The 19,866-nt window shown below is 43.2% G+C and overlaps 1 protein-coding gene across 2 annotated transcripts in view; it reads right to left on the bottom strand.

Annotated features, from left to right (window-relative positions):
* DMXL1 (Dmx like 1) overlaps positions 1-19,866 on the bottom strand; it is a 367,266-nt gene that overhangs the window by 63,858 nt on the left and 283,542 nt on the right. For both annotated transcript variants that reach the window (XM_033929039.1, XM_033929038.1), the window contains one exon: positions 14,634-14,719. In XM_033929039.1, coding sequence (XP_033784930.1) covers positions 14,634-14,719 — 86 coding nt within the window. The remainder of the gene's footprint in view (positions 1-14,633; positions 14,720-19,866) is intronic.

A 19,866-nucleotide genomic window follows, 5' to 3' on the forward strand; every position in this document is an offset into this window, starting at 1 on the left:
TCCGCCATTACCTTGAAGTTCAAGGTGGATTACAGAAGAGGATTTCTGGACATTTCCAGAGGTGTTACAGAATAGAGCGGATTGCTTCAAAGGATTGAAATTAGGAAGCTTTAAGTACAATAAATTGTAATAGAAAATTAGGTTCTTACCTTTGGTAATCTTCTGTTAGTCCACGACTTGCAGAAAACCACACACTTTTTCTCTGCTCCTCCCACTTGGCTGAGGATTACAGAGCCTCCTGCAGTTGCGTCCAAAAACAACTGAATAGTACTGGAAAAAAACATAAATACAAAGGGGGTACAGGGAATTTCCCCGCTACACAACAGCATTCTGTTCCGGTCTGCAATATATAAGAACAATGAATAAACAGGCAACATGAAAAATAGGCAAGAACATGGCAGCAACATGGAACCAACCCACAGCATGCAACGAGCACAAACTGGGAACATGTCTTCGGTAAAGATATCTAATCACATAAACAGTACAATTCTCCCCAGGGCCTGTCTGCTGGCTGGAAGGTACCGAGGCCTGAAAGGAAACACCCAAGGCAGAAATTATGTGGGCAACACAGAAGAGTCAGAGTAGACAGAGGGTGGGTCGTACAGAATCCATCGTGGACTAACAAAGATGATTACCATTCTGTTATGTCTACTCTGAATTCTGTATGATTGGTGATGTGCCAAAGCAATGGCAATATCAAGGATTGGACAGAAGAGCCTGCACGCAATACTGAGGCACCAAAATCGGCATCAGACTGAGCCACCACATCTACTCTGTAAAACCATGTAAAGGTATGAAGAGATGACCAAGTGGCTGCTCTACAAATTTCAAACAGATTAATTGCTCGAGACTCTGCCCACGAAGCGGTGGCACCTGTTGTCAAATAAACTTTAAGAGAAATCGGCAGCTGCTTGGCACAGTGATGCAAGTCGATGAAATGGCCATGCGGATCCATCGTGCAATAGAGGCCTTGGATGCTGGCCTACCTCGACTAGACTGGCTAGTCAGGACAAACAAATGGTCAGAAAGACAAAAATCATTGGTCCTCTCTAAGTAATGAAGTACGACTGTGCACGCATCTAGTTTTCACAGAATCTGATTCTTTCGCTCCGACCCCGTGGAACGAAAAGAAGGCAGACAAACTGTGTGGCTGACAGGAAAATCCAAAACCACCTTTGGAAGAAAGGAGGGAACTATGTGGAGGGAAACTCCCACCTCTGTGAACCAGAGAAAAGGCTCCCTGCAAGAGAGAGTCTGCAACTCTGAAATATGCCATGTTAAAACAATTGCCACAAGGAAAACTGTCTTGACCGTAAGGTTCAAAAGGGATGCACCCTTGAGCAGCTCAAAAGGGGCTTTCGGAAGCCATCTCAGCACAATATTAAGATTCCACGAAGTGAAAGGCTATCGTAGGGGTGTTCGTAAATGAAGCACCACCCTCCTAAGAAATAAAGTCACATCTGGATAAGACGTGAGCGAACTGGAACAGCTGTGCATTCTAAAACAGAAAAGGCTTGTAATGTCAAGAGTATGGCTTGAAGCTCCAGACGGTTGATCAACCAACCCTTTTGATGAGGAATCCACTGGCCCTGGATGGAGCTGTCCCTGCAATGACGATCTCAGCTGGAAAGACTGGCATCGGTCATGAGAGTAATCCATTCTGTGACTCGAAGAGGAATGCCCCATACTAGAGTTTCTCCCTGAATCCACCAGTGCAGACTGCTCCGTGCTGGTTCCATCCAGGGGAGTGGCATCTGAAGGGGAAAACGCTGAGGGGACCACTGAGAAAGGAGGGTCTCTTGCAGAGGCCACATGTGTGCCCTGGACCTCAATACTTGAAAGAAATGGCAAGCAGTGGGGTTTGATAGTACTAGGAGATCCATGATCTGTTTCTGGAGCTTCTGTTTGCGTGGTTCTGAAAGAAAACCATGTCCTTGGATCATGTCAAACTGAACTCCCAGATAGTCCAGCATCTGAGAAGGCATAAGTTGGATCTTCTTGAAAATGACAATCCAGCACAGGCGCTGTAGAAGAAAGACCACCGTCTCCACTGCTTTCTCACGCTCCAGTTTGAATGGAGTTCTGATCAGCCAGTCGTCCAGATAGGGATGAACTTGTACTCCCATGCTGCGGAGATGAGCCACCACTACCATCACCTTAATGAAGGTGCAGGGTGCCATTGCCAGCCCAAAATGGGAGGACTGCAACCTGGACTGCAACCTGGAGCACAAAAAAATCTGAGATACATTTGGTGTCCCAGGAATATAGGGATATGAGATAAGCCTCTGTCTGATCCAGAGATGCAAGAAATTCCCACTGAGTCACTGCTGCAATCACCAAATGCACTGTTTCCAAATGAAAGTGTGGGACCCTCAGAAAGGCATTGACTGCCTTGAGATCCAGAATGTCTCAAGTCCTCTGAGCCTTTCTTTGGAAAGATGTGTCTCAAGTCCTCTAAGCCTTTCTTTGGGAGTGTATGGTACAGTGGTTGGAGCTACAGTCCCAGCACCCTGGGGTTGTAGGTTCAAATCCCGCACTGTTCCTTGTGACCCTGGGTAAGTCACTTAATCCCACAGTGCCCCAGGTACATTAGATAAAGTGTGAGCCCACCAGGAAAAGTAGGGAAAAATGCTTTGAGTACCTAAATTATTTGTAATCCGCATAGAAGTGCAGGATATGTGGAATATAAATAATTAAATAAATAAAAATGAAGTGTAAAGAGTATCCACTAGAGCCCAATTTTCAGTTGGGAACTGGCTCTATGGCAGAAATGCCCAAAAGACATAGTAGTATCACCCAGACCATGAACTCTTTTTCTGGCTTTCCTGCTGGAGAATTCAGAAATAAAACCGGAGAGGGGAGGGATGAAATAAGTCTCTCTTGTGTCCCACTCATACGATGTCCAGCATTCATGTCTCATTCCTGTAGAAACTATGACATTCGGCCTCCAATGCAAGGAGTCCTTGCATCATTGGGACTGCTTAGAAGAGGGGCTAGTGCGAGGACCCGAAGTCTACTAACATCTGGGATTGTTGAAGAGCTGTCTGTATCCCTGGGAGTATCTCTGGGCAGAGGAGCCCACTGAATTCTGGAGGAACCTGTGTGAGGGATGAAAATTATTATCACTGTCCCTTGTGTCCCCTCCTCCCCTCTGGAGGATGGCACTTGCCATCTGGGAGAGACTTAGGATGGCGGTCCATCACTTTAGACATGAGGTCATCCAGCTTCTTGCCAAAGAATATATGTCCCTTGAAAGGGAACCTGCTTAAAGTCACCTAGAGGCCAAATCTCCAGCCCAATGGCAGATCCAAAGTGTCCTGCGAGCTGACACTGCATAAGCCAAGACCTCGTTTTGAATCCTTATGAGGTCATACAAGGCGTCTGCTACATAGTCCATGCCCTCCAGTACCAACTGGGGGCAGGCATCCTCCTATGCTGAGGGTTCACGGCGCAATCTTGTGTGAGAGGCATGTGCCGCAAATGAGGCAGCTGCTGCAGCCTTAATGCTCAAAGAAGCAACAAAAAGCTTCTACAAGACCATGTCCACCATGAGAACCTGGAAAACATTACGTACCACCACTCCTTCACTAGAGGGGGCTGTGTGCTTGGTAGCCTGAGTCACTGCCCAATCCACCTTTGGCTGCTAGAATAGCTGCTGAAACTCCAGTGCGATAGGATAAAGCTCAGACTATATAAAAGAACCTCTGGCGTATCCCACAGTTCTACAACAGGAGCAGTGAAATCTAGATTCGCAGGAAAAAAGGACATCAGAGCATTAGAAAGGCTCATGACTGTGTACTGAGATATGCAGGGCTGACCTTTCAACTTCAATTCTTTCATGGCGTCCTTACGAAAATGGTGGACTTAGGCAATGTATAGAGGGTTTACAACCTGGATCAGGGCTGCACTGTTCCACAAAGGGAATCAGAGTCAACCAGGGTGGAAACATCCAAAGTATCAGCATGCCCACCAAGGTCACCTAGATCCACAGGGACCTGTGTTCCTGTGTGGAAACAAGTAGCGTGCCTGCCGCCTGCAGTGCGTGAGCTGGGTCAGTGAGAAATGCTCTCCACAGAAGCTGGATAAAGTTTTGGGAAAAGCCACACAACTAGACCAAAGTTGGCTCCTGATGACCTCCATGTAAGAAGTCTCTGAACTCGGCGTACTTGAATTTCACAATGTTGCCAAAAACTGGCACTAGGCGGGATTTTTTATGGACCCATAGGAGCTTATCAGCCTTAGAGGAACTGGAGGGGGTGAATCCCAAAGCTCCAACCTCCTCCCCCTTGCATGCTGTGGCATGTGGTACATGGATGCTCCTCTGCTGGAAGTCCACACATGCAATCCACACATGCAATCATCAGATTAGAGGCTGAGGAGTCCGTCTCTGATAATTTTTTTTACCAAATTGAGGGGTTAGGAGGCAGAAAAGATTAATGAAATCCAAGATGGCTGCCACCAGAAAATTCACACCAAAAATAGCCCGTGGAGACAAGTTAGAAAAATAAAATTTGCTGAAATAGGGGGTTTGAAGGTGGGAGATCTGAATTCTACTGCCAGAAAGTGCTAAAAACCATGTTTTTAGACCCCCCCCTGCCTTACTTCCAGCTCTATCTTGCAGCTGCAGTGAAGGGAAAGGAATTTCTACCTCACCTTTTCTCCAAATACACAATCTTCAGGATCTTTGGGCTGCCAGTTGGAAGGACCCCGACTGAAACTTTCACCCCATCTGAACTTCACCACACAACCGGGAGTGAGAAAATGAAGCCTGAACCCTGATACCCTGAGGGCTCTTACTCAGGGCACATACAGACTGTGCGCAAACCACTGACAAAGTCAAGAGGGAAGTTTGCTCCCAAGGGAACAGACCCTGAACCTTGAGGTGGCACACCGCCGGCTGGTTCCACAGGTCCACCTGAAGCTTGCCCTGTAAAGCTGCAGTCAAACTCCACGGACAGCATTTCCTTTCCCAAGTAGAGAACCCCTCCAAAGGGGTCTCAAGGTACCAAAGCCAGAGAGAAAAAGACAAACAAGTGAAAAAATAAGAAATAGAAGCAGAGTAGATCAGAAGCAATTCTGCACAGTTCGCTTGCAGAAATGAAAACAGCAGGGGACTCTGTGTTCTTCTGCTAAATAGGAGGAGCAAGTGAAAAAATGTGTGGCTTTCTGCAAGACTCAGTTCACAGGTTGAAATGAAAGACCTATTGTACAGAATCTGGAGTAGACATAACAGAAGTCTATACCAAGAACCATAGTCTGGAAAACTGAACGAAAATCAATATGCTGTAAAATAAAAAGGTACAACTTATGCACAAGGCACAGCTTATAAAAAAATCAACTGCACTACCATATTAAGATTACCTTCATTAATAAATGCTCATCCATCTGAATTCTCAAACTATGTACAATACCTGAAAAAGGATATTGTAATATCTTTTACAAGAACCATGTGAGCACCTATAGAAGACTTGGGTTTTCTTATCCATAACAGTTGTCTTTTTAAAATCCAAAAATCAGTTTATTTCTCATGCAATCTCCCACCATGCCCTATTCCTGGCTCAATACCAATGGCACATCTACAAGATCTTCAAGAGTAATTGGTATCTGAATACTATCTACTTATATGCAGAAATTCCAATTATAACTTCACAGTAATGTAGCCAAGGCTGTATACAAACAATAATATAGACAAGGATGATGATCCCTGTGGTACTACACAAAATAATGATTTCCAGGAAGAATGAACACCATTAATGTCTACTTTGTACTTATGACCTGAAAGAAATGAGACCAACCAAGACACTACTTCTGTTTATTAACAGTCATACCACAGTAGCAAAATGATATAAACCACCTTATTAAAGGTAGCAGAATTTTCTAACACTACTACAATCACCGAAGACCCCCCTTATCCAATGTACATGTTGAGAACCACGGAGGTTTCTTTTACAACCACAATGACATCATCTAAAATTCTATGTGGTCCAAAAAATATTTTCCAGCTGCCAATGAACATACTTATCCAGACTCTCTGCTATATTGACAAATTAGATATTTGAACAATAATTCATCACCACTACCAGATCCAAATTAGCACCTTTCAAAATCAGGTGCACTATAGCCTGCTTCAAGAGTGCCAGAACTATCCCATCTGAAGAAGTGCTGAAAGAGGATCTGTTGAGGGGAAGAAAACCTCACTGGTGAGTATCATACCTGCTGCAGAAATTGCATACAAAACCTGGGAAAAGGGAAACTTGGGATTTAATAGGCAATTTTATTGTCTTTTTAAAAATTACTCTGCTTAATGAGCAAATTCAGTTTAAACAATAATGTAGCCTTTAAAATCTCTGTTAGGATTTCATGTAAGTCTGCTTCGGATCTATTTTAGTATTTTAGGTTGCATTTTAAAGTTAAGATTAACATTGGCTTAAAGCATAGCTAGCAGTTTTAGGAAGTCTCTGTTTAGAGTTCTAGGTACAGGAGGAACTGAAGCTTGAAATCGCCAAAGTTGTCAGATCAGAACACAAGGAAACAAAAAATAGTGAGGGTCATCAATTCAATTCTGAGGGGCATCTATCTGCCAACCAGACATGATATCCTAGGAAGTGCTAAGATTTGAGATGTTATAGAGAGCTTACCAAGATTCATCAAACCTACTAATATATGATGTTGCTCATCCATGTTGGCACTAATGACTAGTGCTGCCCGATTCAGGAAAAAAATTTCAATTCGATTTGATTTGAATTTCCTGCCCAATTGGGTGTTTTCTTCAAACATCCTGTTGGGTTTATTTTATAGCCTCTTAAACTCCTTTACCCTCTCCTACCCACACTGGCACTGTGGTGTGAACAAAATAAACAAACAAAAAAGACTTTTCCTCTCTCTGTTAAATCCTAGCTCACGTTTGTGGTCTAACACCAGCTCTGGCAGGATACACATTTCAAATCTGACATATTGTAATCACAAAACAGAAAATAAAATAATTTTTTCTACCATTTATTGTCTGGTTATTATTCAAATCATATTGGTCCCAGGCTCTGGTTGTCTTCTGATCAGGATCTCCTTCTTTCTTCTTGCTAACCATCCATCTTCCATCTCTGTACTCCCCTTTCGTTTCCCTTCCCTCCCCTGGAGATCTGGCATCTTTCTTCTTTTTCATCTCCATCCCTGCAGCTGCAGCGATGGACCCTACCATCCTCAGATCCACCATTTCTCCTTTTCTCAACTACCCTTCATCCATCATCTCTCCCTCATTCCCCACCACCCCAGTATCCACCAGCTCTCCCTTTCTCTTCCCAACTACCCTCCTATCCAGTATCTCTATCCCCCACCCCCGCTCCACACCATCCCATGTGTCCTTCTCTCCCTTTCTGTTCCTTCCCTCTCTAAATCTCATTATCCACCATCTCTCTCCCTCTCCTCTGTTTTTAGACCCATTATTTCTTCCCCCCCCAGGCAGTCTGGTATACGCAACCCTCTTTGAATCCCCCTTCCCGCCCTCCCTCCATGTACTTCTACACCAGGGCCCCCCTCCCCCGAAGGCCTGTCCTCCCACCGAAGGCCTGCATGTTTTCCCCCGAAAGCCTCCATGTTCCCCCACCCGAAGGCCTCCATGTTCCTCCCTGGCCTCCCCGCACTTACCTAAAGATAATCGGCAGCCTGCAGAGAGGATCGTGGTGCTGTAACGATCTTTGCAAGCTGCCATCATTCTCGGCACCACGTTGGCTCTACCGCGGTCCTGCCCCTCCTCTGGGCAGGATCATGGCAGAGCCAATGTGGTGCCGAGGATGAAGGCAGCTTGCAAAGATCTCTACAGCACCACGATCCTCTCTGCAGGCTGCTGATTATCTTTAGGTAAGAGTGGGGAGGCCAGGGGGAAAGCCGGAGGACACTGCAAAGGGCCAAGGCAGCATTTCCTGATTTTCCCTCCCCCCTAAAGCGGCAGCGGCAAGCCAGCAAGATTCAGAGCTGCTGCTCCTGCTTTAGGGGGCGAGGGTTGGTAACTGAATTGTGAGGCCGATTTTTAAAAAAAACCAAATCAATTCGAATTGATTCACCTGATTCGAATCGGTGAATCGATTGGAATTGGAAATCGGGCAGCACTACTAATGACAACTATTCAATACCCCTCTGAACGTATCAAAAGTGATTTCATGGCTCTGGAGAGAAAGTAAAGCTGATAGGTGTGCAGGCAGTGTTCTCATCAATAAATCCTTTTGAGGGTAAATGTCAAGGTAGAAAAGCTTGCATCCAGGAAATGAATGTGTGCTACACAGATCGTGTCAATAAAAGCATTCAGCTTCTTGGTTCATGGGATATATTTCCAGGGGCTCTTGAGCAGAGATAATTTCTATCTATCAGAGGAGGAAATAATTGAACCCTCCATTGTCCTAGGTACCATTGCTAGATTGTGAGCTTGCCGGGACAGATAGGGAAAAACAGAGTACCTGATATATTACTTGGTTGTAAACTACATAGATGCCATAGCAGATATGTTAAGGTATATCAAGAATTGTAAATATTAATAATAATAATGGAACCCATAAGGACTGGACTTAGTGCTTACAAATCAGGAAAGTGTTTCTGATATTATAGTGGGTGATCATCTGGCATTCAGAAATTACCAGATTGTGTGGTTCAATATTAACAGGTATGGAGAGGGTTCACTCAAAAGTGAAGGTTCTAGGCTTAAAAAATAAAACCCAACTAACTTTGTTGAGATGGAGGATCACCTGAGGTAGTTAAGTTGGATAGGAACATCAGGAAGAAGGGGAGGAATACGTGGAAGCTGATAAGAATAAAGCAGACTTGTATAACAAATATTTCTGTTCTGTCTTCATAGATGAAAGGGTGGTAGCTGCGTGGAACAGTCTCCCGGAAGAAGCTGTGGAGATAGAGACTGTGTCTAAATTCAAGAAAGCGTGGGCTAGGCATTGGGATCTCTTAGAGAGAGGACGAGATAATGGTTACTGTAGATAGGCAGACTAGATGGGCCATTTGGTCTTTTTTCTGCCAACATATTTCTATGTTTAAGCACAAATAGGAGGGTGGTGTGCCTTAAGGTTCTGTTCTTGGGCCTGTTCTTTTTAACATTTTTATAAACGATATTGCTGCTGGTAAGATTTGCCTCTGAGGATGATACCAAAATCTGCAATAGAGTAGACACCCAGGATGGTGTGAATAACATGAAGAAAGACATGGCAAAGCTTGATGAATGGTCTGAAATTTGGCAGCTAAATTTAATGCTAAGAAATACAAGGTCATGCATTTGGGCTGCAAAAACACGAGGGAATGGTACAGTTTAGGGTGTGAAGAGCTTATGTGCACAATAGAAGAGCGGAACTTGGGCACAACTATACGTGATGATCTTAAGGTGGTCAAACAGGTTGAAAAGGTGACGGTGAAAGCTAGAAGGATTCTAGGGTGCACAGGAAGAGGTATGGCCAGTAGGAAAAAGGAAGCATTGATGTCCCTGTATAAGACTCTGGTGAGACCTCATTTAGAATATTGTATATAATTCTGGAGACTGCACCTTCAAAAAGATATAAAAAGGATAGGGTCAGTTCAGAGGAAAGCTACTAAAATGGTGCGTGATTTTCATCATAAGGTGTATGGAGACAGACTTATAGATCTCAATAAGTATACTTAGAGGAAATGAGGGAGAGGGGGGATATAAAAACAGAAACATGACAGCAGATAAAGGCCAAATGGCCCTTCTAATCTGCCCATCCGCAGTATCCATTATCTCTTTCTCTCTCCAAGAAATCCCACATGCCTATCCCAGGCCCTCTTGAATTCAGACACAGTCTTTGTTTCCACCACCTCTTCCACGAGACTGTTCCATCCATCTACCACCCTTTCTGTAAAAAAGTAGTTCCTCAGATTACTCCAGAGCCTATCACCTCTTAACTTCATCCTATGCCCTAGCATTGCAGAGTTTTCTTTCAAATGAAAGAGACTCGACTCATGCACATTTATATTACGTAGGTATTTAAATGTCTCTATCATATCTCCTTCATATCTTTCTAACTTGGTGTTATTTTATGCCTCAAGGCATTTATTATGATCTTTAAATGACAATAGGGAAGTCATTCCCCATATTGCGAAGGCACATTTTGCGTCAACTAGAGATTGTGCGTTCTTTTATTTAGTTCCGCGGTTATGGAATAACTTGCCCATAGATTTGAAAAAAGAAGAATCATATATAAATTTTAAAAGATGTTTAAAAGCACTTTTTTTCCAATTGGCTTTTTCAAATTGAAAAATTCAGTTTGGGACTGTAATCTGTATTTATGTAATGATTAATTTTTTTATGAAAACTTTCAGTTGTTTTAATTAGTTATGGTTTATTGAGATTTGATTGTTTTAGAGTAGGGAGTAGAATATTTATTTGGAAGAGTAAAATTAATTTTTTTATTATATTGATAGTTTAAGATATAATATTGTTTATAACTAGGATAAGAAGGGGAGGAAAAATTGTTTAATATAATAATTGTGATAAGAATGTATTTTCATATAGTTTTTTTTGATTTTTCAATTGTATACATTATAAAAGTTTGAAACGTCAATAAAGATTTAAAAAAAAAAAGAATTTTTATTATTAGAATTATTATTGCGATGTTGATTGTTATAGTATTTTATGTAAAAAAAACAAACAACTTTTGCTCTTATTCTTGTCTTTCCTATTTTTAAATGGAGTTCTTTTCTTAATGAATGTGAGCTGTATATTGTAAATCGCTTGGATCCTTTTTAGGCTATTATACAGTACTAGTCTTATAGCCCTTTACATTAACGGGTGCTAGAATATATGTGTGTGTCTCTCTTTATTTCTTTCTCTCTCTCTCTCTCTCTCCTTAGCCGCTTTCTTTCTTTCTTTTTCCTTGGCTGTCCATCAGCACCTCTTGCCTGCTCCCCCTATCCATTCTCCCTTCCTTTTACCTCCCCTGTGTCCACCACCACCCCTTCACAGATCTCCTTATGCAGCAGCAGCCCTTCTCCCTTTGTTTTACCTCCCCCCTGTCCAGCAGCACCTTCCTTCTCCCCCTGTCCAACAATAGGCCTCCGTTCTTTTTTCTTCACCCCTCCTGTCCATCAGCACCTCTTTCCTTCTCCCCCTGTCCAGCAGTAGGCGTCCCTTCCTTTTTCTCCCCCCCTCCTCCTTCTTATCCCTATGATACAATTACCTTGCTCTGCCCGTGATCAGAGGCTCCCGACAGCCGCCCAGTTGCACCCATTGGAAAAGTTCCCTCTGCGGCATCCCACACCCCTCCTGACGCGACTCCCGCTGTCCCGCACCTGCCCCTGTGTCTTTCTTCTTGTCTTTCTGTGTCCCTTCTTCCGTCTGTCTGTCCAAAGCAGCATTCCCTCCCCCCACACCAGTTCCCTGTGCACCTGCCCCTGTATCTTTCTTCTTGTCTTTCTGTCTTCCTTCCTCCCTCTGTCTGTCTGTGCAAAGCTGCATTCCCTCCCCCCACACCAGTTCCCTGTGCCTGCATTAGCGTTTCCTCTACCCTCTCACTCTTCCCACAGTCGCGACTACAAACGCGGGCCCGAGTCCTTTGTTGCCCCCCCCTTCCCTTCCCGCGGGCCCGACTACACATGGCGATTTAAGCAGCGTGTCAGCACTCTTCACACGCTGCTTCGGGCCCTTCTACTGCCCTGATTTGCTCCGGACGTGCCAGAGTAAATCAGGGCAGTAGAAGGGCCCGAAGCAGCGTGTGAAGAGTGCTGACACGCTGCTTAAATCGCCAGTCGGGCCTGCGGTAAGGGAAGAGGGGGGGGGGCGGCAAATGAGTCAGGTCCCGGACAGCGGAAAGTTGCTGGGCTCCTCGGTGGGGGCGCTGAGTGGCCGCGATCCCTCTCCTCCCAGACCCCCCCCCCGGAGGAACGGAGATCGAGTTACCGCCATTTTGAAGATCGTTCTGCCCTGCTCCTTGCCTTAGTATATTTTTAAGTTGAAAGACACGGCGGCGGCGGCTCCTCTCAAGATCCCCGACTGCATTGGACTTCCGACGCAGGTGGGGATCGTGAGAGGAGCCGCTGCCTGGTCTTTCAATTTAAAAATATAGTAAGGTAAGGAGCAGGGCAGAGCGAAGAACATTGATTCCCATAAGATCATCCGCCTCGGGGGAGACAGTCGCTGCGTCCGACAACAGACTCGGGGGAGGAGAGAGGACTTCAGGCAAGGAGCAGGGCAGATCAAAAAACAGCACGGGCCGACAGCCTCCGTGTCCGACATCCGTCTCGGGGGAGGAGAGAGAGTGTTTTGGGCGCATGCTATTCCTATCTGAGATGCTGTACATCTCACGGAAAACGGACGCACGCTATGGAACTGCGCATGCGCGGCCTAGCGTTTTATTATATTAGATATAAAGTTTTTAATAAACAAACATCTCCTCTTCTCCCGCCTTTTCTCCAAAGTATACAGAATAAGATCTTTAAGTCTGTCCCCATACTCCTTATCACGAAGACCACACACCATTTCAATATCCTTCCTCTGGACCTACTCCATCCTTTTTATATCTTTTTGAAGGTACAGCCTCCAGAATTGTACACAATATTCTAAAGGAGGTCTCACCAGAGTCTTATGATGAGGCATCAATACTTCCTTTTACCTACTGGCCATACCTCTCTCCCTATGCAACCTAGCATCCTTCTAGCTTTCACCGTCACCTTTTCTTTTTTTTTGTAATTCTTTATTTAAACACAGATAGGAAACAAGAAAAACACAATCTGTTTGGCCATCTTAAGATCATCACATACAATCACATCCAAGTCCCGCTCTTCTGTCGTGCACATAAGTTCTTCACCCTCTAAACTGTACCGTTCCCTCTGGTTTTTGCAGCCCAAATGCATGACCTTGCATTTCTTAGCATTAAATTTTAGCTGCCAAATTTCAGACCATTCTTCAAGCTTTGCCAGGTCTTTCTTCATGTTTACTCTATTGCAGACTTCGGTATCATCTACAAAGAGCCAAATCTTACCCGACAACCCTTCAGCAATATCATTTATAGAAATGTTAAAAAGAACAGACCCAAGAACAGAACCTTGAGGCACACCACTGGTAACATCTCTTTCCTCAGAGCGATTTCCATTGATCACTACCCTCTGTTGCCTTTCACTCAACCAGTACCTGACCCAGCCCTTCACTTTGGGACCCATCCCAAGGGCACTCAGTTTATTTATTAGACACTGTCAAAGACTTTGTTAAAATCTAAATACACATTTAGCGCATATCCTCTATCCAATTCTCTGGTCACCCAGTCAAAGAAATTGATCAGATTTGTCTGACAAGACATACCTCTAGTGAATCCATGTTGCCTCCAGTCCTGTAATCCACAGGATTCCAGAAACTTGACCATTCTCTGTTTTAAAAGTGTTTCCATTATTTTGCTTACCACAGAAGTCATACTTATTGGCCTGTAATTCCCTACTCCTTCCTTACTCCCACTTTTGTGGAGAGGGACCACATCCGCCCTTCTCCAGTCCTCCGGTACCACTCCTGACTCTAGAGATTCATTGAAAAGGTCAGTCAGTGGAGCTGCCAGAACTTCCCTAAGTTCCTTCAGCACCCTTGGATGTATACCATCCGGTTCTATCACTTTGTCTATCTTTATTTTAGCTAGCTCCTCACGAACACAACCCTCTGAAAATCGATCAGGGTCTATTACTCCTCCATCACTATTCATGTTTGTCTTCTGTGGCCCCGCTCCTGGCGCTTCAGCCGTGAACACAGAACAGAAATATTTGTTAAGCAACTTGGCCTTTTCTTTATCAGCTTCTACATAATCCTTCCCTTCACCTTTGAGTCTCACAATGCCACTTTTGCATTCTTCCTATCACTAATATGTCTAAAAAATGTCTTGTCTCCCCGTTTTACCGTGTTAGCTATTTTTTTTCCATTTGCATCTTTGCTTTCCTGACTACACGACCAGCCTCTCTTAACTTTTCCAGATATTTTTGCCTGTCTTCCTCTTTCTGTGATTTGATATGATAGAGATGTTTAACTATCTACATGGCATAAATGCGCATGAGTCAAATTTCTTTCATTTCAAAAGAAGCTCTTGAACGAGAGGTCATAAGATGAAGTTAAAGGTGATAGGCTCAGGAGTAATCTAAGGAAAAACTTTTTTACAGAAAAGGTGGTAGATGCGTGGAACAGTCTCCCAGAGGTGGTGGATGAGATGGATTGTGTCTGAATTCAAGAAAGCATGGGATAGGCATGTGGGATCTCTTAGAGAGAGGAGACTTAACTGTGGATGGACAGATTGGATGGGCCATTTAGCCTTTATCTGGCATCATGTTTCTATGTTTCTAGATAATTGAACTTTTCTAGGTAATTGAATCTAATTATATAAACCAAATCGAGCTCCTAAGTCTATGAGATGATTCGGTATATAAGTCTAAGATTTAGATTTAGATTAGACAATCTTGCTTTTTCTGGACTGGTTTAGTGGGACAATATAGAAATAAAATCACCTTTAATTTTATTTAGGTCTACTTAATATTTGCAGTCTCAAAATTATAAACATTTTATCCTATAATAACATTTCTTTCCAGATCTCTTCCAAACTTGGTTCACCACTCCATACTGACTTATGAATTGTATTTCTCCAGTTTGCAGAATGCATTACCTGAAAGGTCATGACCAGTGAAGGGGTAGAAAGTCTTCAGATTTTCTAATACTATTTGCACCATTGCCAAACGCATTAAGGACCAGCTAAAGAGGGAAAAAAAAGCAAGAATTATTTTTGAACATGACTTCAGGCAGTACAAGCTCTCAGTTTAGAGAATATTGATTTATACATCACAAATCAAATTCATTCACACTTCTTTCCCTTATGCACTATTCTAAAATCCTCTTTACTGTTCCAGTCCTTTTTCATGCAAATGAAATTTTCGCCTCTCTGAAAACATCTAGTCTGTCTAGTCCTGCTAAAAAACAGATTTGATTAATGGTTTTAAATGCTTGCCTTGAAAGATCCACTGTGTTTATCCTGTGTATGTTTATGCATGGTGAAAACTGGGCCAGCACAACCAGGTAAGGTGGTGGGGAAGGGAGGCAACATTCTTTGGAGGTCAATAAAAGCTTCCACAAGCCAAGCATTGCCTTACCTGTTGTACAGTACTTGCCACATCAGGGCCCCTATCTCCTTTCCTGCTGCTGCTACTGATTATCACTACCCTTAACTATGACTTAGCCTCTAGGCCTGCCAGCCACAGCAACAATCACAACACCAGACTGACCAAAAAAACGAAGAGACTGATCTGGATCTGGACTCAATCTAGCAAGAAGGCTCAAACCAGAAATATAAGATTTTAATGAATCCTTCTCTGTATAATGATTAATCCAATGTGATCAATTTGTCATCTTATTCTTGTCTGCCAACTTGGACTTCTGAACCGAGGTCTAATTTTATTCCAACTGCTCTACATGATCCCTTTAAGAGTCAAATTGATTTGGCATGAATATTCAGAAATTTGCAAGTCAAATAGTTTTTTCAGTGTCGGATTTAGACCATGTGGATGAATCTGTCTTCATCCAAACTTAGATGTATTTCTTTTGGTCCCATTAATTCTTATATTTCTACTTTTAAATACAGAAAATCAGGAGGAGTTAACACTTTTATATCATTTAAGAACTAGAGTTTACTAAGTTGGATTTGGAATGACTGATTACTCTCCCGTCATTCCACATCCCAAAGAACTATCATAAGAGATATAATTCTAATTTATCTATCAGGAATGGAAAGAATCAACTACATTCCAATGGTTGGGATCATTGAAGGTTCCATTGATCACTGATTTACTTGTTAAAGCTAAATACTCTTTATAGGGTAAACAATTTGCATCCAGTATCTTTTTTTCTGTGGAGTCATGAGACTAGAGAGGCCTACAGTTCTTTGGATGTTCTCCTGAGATGTTTTATGACTTCCTGATTTGTTGTTGTTATCCTTTGGAGTAATTTTGGCAGGTCAGCCACTCCTGGGAAGATTCAACACTATTACAAGTATTCATTTATGAAGATAATGGTTTCACTATGGTTCATTAGAGCCCAGAGTTAGAAATGTTTTGTAACCCTTTCCAGACAGCTTTATTTCAACAACTTTTTTTTTTTCATTTCCTCTGACATTTCCTTTGCTCCAGGCATAGCATTCTTATAGAAACTTTGTGGTGATTATTTCAGTCTCATTAAGGGGTTCAAAATACAGTGAAGGCCATTCTTGCACACTAAGCCCATATCTAGTACAGCCCATGAGAGAGGTATTTTTTTTATTAGTTGAATTTATGGCCATTAAACAAAATTAAAGCAGGATAACTAAGTGCCTCCTAATTAGGAGGTGAAAATTGTTCCGACATTAGGGACTCACTAATCAGTAAGCGCAGAAGTAAATACTCATCTGTAGCAGGTGTTCTCCAAAGACAGCAGGACACAGATTACCATAAATGGGTGATGTCCAGAATAGATGTTGCCAAGTGTTCATAAGGTTTTGGCAGGTACAACTGTACCTGTGTATGTGCCGTCCTGACTCATATGGGACCCACAGCTGGATATAAAGGCATAATGAACTCAACTCCTAGGGATAGTGGGATCTGTCCTGCTCTCCTTGGAAAACATAGGTGAGTAATGTCAGTTTCTCAGAGGACAAGCAGGACAACTGATTACCATGAATGAGAATCCCTAGCTATCAGATTCACCAAAAACAACAATGATCAATAGTGACTTGCAACAGCAAGGCTAACCACAACCAATAAATCTAAACAACTAAAAATGTTCTGCTGTGAAGGTGCAGCCTAGAACACAAACAAATGAGCTGGGAGGGGAAGGTAAGATTCTAGATTCCCAACAAAAATATGTACAATTGTCTGTTCAAACCAGCTGTCACATCAAGTAGTCTGCTCAAGGCAGTAATGAGATGTGATTGAATAGATTGAAAATCATGTTGCAGCTCTGCAAATCTCAATGTAGGCTGACCTCAAATGAGCTATCACATCACTATGGCTCTAACACTGTGAACATGACATGACCCTCCAGAGTCAGCACAGCCTGGCCTAAGTGAAGGAGATGCAATCTGGTAGCCAATTGGATAAAATGAGTTTTAACACACAAGGACAGAGTTGGAAAATATCAAAATTCAAATCATATGCAATAACTCTCTTCTATTGAGGAGAGAACATCACTGGCCACACCACAATGCAAAAGTGGAGAAAAAAGAAAGAGGAGTGTCACATCACAGCTCACGGCTGTCTCTAGTAAGTTCACTAATATCGCTAGTCATAAAAAAACTCTACTAATACCAGTTGGTCAGTTAATTCTCCTCCTCAATAGGAAAATATCTCATTTAGTACTGCAAACATCTGAATCAATTCAATGGGACTTCATCAGTAAATCACTGTATCCAGCAAAAAAAAGTTCACTTAGCTGTATCCAAACTGTCCCATGTATTTCCAATCCCAAACAATTGTGAACGGACATAATAACCCTTTTGGGTCAAACTCATTGTGAACAGACATAACAAACCTTTTTTACACATATCCTAATTCGACTTTTTATTTGGAGAGTCCATTGTTCCATTCACACTGTTTCTTATACTAAGGAACAATACAGAAGCATTATAGTATTCTCAGTCTTATTTACCATCCCTTTCCTAACAATTCCTAGAATCCTGTTTGAACTTTTTTTGATTGCCACAACACACCGAACAAAAAAGTTCAGCATACTGTCTACAATGACACCTAGATCTTTTTCTTGGGTGTTGATCCTTAGGTGGACCCTAGTGTCAGTTAATTCCTCCTAATGTACATCACTTTGCATTTGCCCATATTAAATTCATCTGCCATTTGGATGCCCAGTCTTTCAATGTTCTAAGGTCTTTCTATAATTTTTAACATTCTTCATGTGATTTAACAACTTTGAATAGTTTTGTCATCTGCAAATTTACCTCCTCACTTCTACTAAGCTGCAGCTGACCCAGCAGTTCTTTCATGCCTCCCATGGGTGTTTACTTCCTCTGGCCGGCTTTCTCCTCCCAGTGGCACTTCTTCTTGTGAAGCTTTGACTGCTGGTTCTAGCACGAGGCTCACAGCTGACCCAGAAGCCTTCCCTCATGTCAGTAGGAAGGCTTCCAGTTCAGCCGCAAGCCGCGTGCAGAAACCAGTGGCTGTAGCTTCACGAACAGAAGTGCCACTGGGAGGAGAGAGCCGGCCAGAGGAGGTAAACACCCATGGGAGGCACGAAGGGTTAGGCTGCCAGGTTAGCCACGTGCAGGAACCATGGCCTTGGTTTTGCAAAGAGGACTGCGATGGGAGTAAGGAGCTGGCCAGAGGAGCTAAACACCCATGGGAGGCACGAATTTGGGATGCAGAACAGAGGGAAAGATGATGTAGGTGTGTTGGGAAATGAAAGGGAGGAGCAGGAAGCAGTAGCAGAGGGAAAGCTTCCAGCCGCAGAAGGCAGTGTGTTTACTTCACTCGTGTTGCTGGTGGCCCGAAGAATGAAAGAGCGGCTGCAGTGATGGATCCCACCATCCCCAGATCCACCATCTCTTAAGAACATAAGAACTGCCATCTCCGGATCAGACCCATGGTCCATCGAGTCCGGCGATCCGCACACGCGGAGGCCCAGTCAGGTATACACCTGATGTAGTTTTAGTCACCCATATCCCTCTATGCCTCTCATAAGGAGATGTGCATCTAATTTGCCTTTGAATCCCAGCACAGTGGATTCCTTAATAACCTCCTTTGGGAGAGCATTCCAGGCGTCTACCACTCGCTGCGTAAAACAGAACTTCCTGACATTTGTCCTGGACTTGTCCCCCCTTAGCTTCAAACCATGTCCTCTTGTCCGTGTCACGTTGGACAATGCAAATAATTTATTTTCCTGCTCTATTTTATCGATGCCTTTCAGCATTTTGAACGTCTCGATCATGTCCCCTCGCAGCCTCCTCTTCTCAAGGGAGAACAGTCCCAGTTTCTTGAGTCGTTCCTCATATTCCAAGTTCTCCATACCTCTTATTAACTTAGTTGCTCGTCTCTGCACCCTCTCCAACAGTTTTATATCCTTCTTTAGGTTGGGAGACCAATGTTAGACACAGTATTCCAAGTGTGGTCTGACCATTGCTCTATAAAGCGGCATTATGACTTTCTCCGATCTACTCGTGATTCCTTTCTTTATCATGCCTAACATTCTGTTTGCTTTCTTTGCCGCTGCCGCGCATTGTGCCGACGGCTTCAGGGTCCTATCTATCAGTACACCCAGGTCCTTTTCTTGTTCGCTCTTACCCAGAGTTGTGCCTGACATTCTATACTCGTATTCCTTATTCTTACTACCTAAATGCATTACTTTGCATTTCTCCACGTTGAACTTCATCTGCCATTGCTCTGCCAATTTCTCTAACTGATACAAGTCGCTCTGGAGTTCCTCGCTATCCTCCTGCGATCTGATTGCCCGGCATAGCTTTGTGTCGTCTGCAAACTTAATGATCTCACTGGATATTCCGTCTTCCAAGTCATTGATATAAATATTAAATAGGATCGGCCCAAGCACTGAGCCCTGGGGCACACCACTAGTCACTTTCTCCCAGTCTGAGAACTTCCCATTTATGCCCACTCTCTGCTTTCTGCTTTCCAACCATTTGCCTATCCACCTTTGTATATCTCCCTCTATTCCATGGCTTTGTAGTTTCCTGAGAAGCCTTTCATGTGGAACTTTGTCGAATGCTTTCTGGAAGTCCAAATATATTATGTCCACCGGCATTCCACTATCAATTTGCTTGTTCACGGTCTCGAAAAATTGAAGTAAATTCGTTAAACATGATTTCCCTTTCCTGAACCCATGTTGACTGGGTTTCATCAAGTCGTGTGTAT

Source organism: Geotrypetes seraphini, chromosome 1 (assembly GCF_902459505.1).
Source record: "Geotrypetes seraphini chromosome 1, aGeoSer1.1, whole genome shotgun sequence".
Lineage (NCBI taxonomy): Eukaryota > Metazoa > Chordata > Amphibia > Gymnophiona > Dermophiidae > Geotrypetes > Geotrypetes seraphini.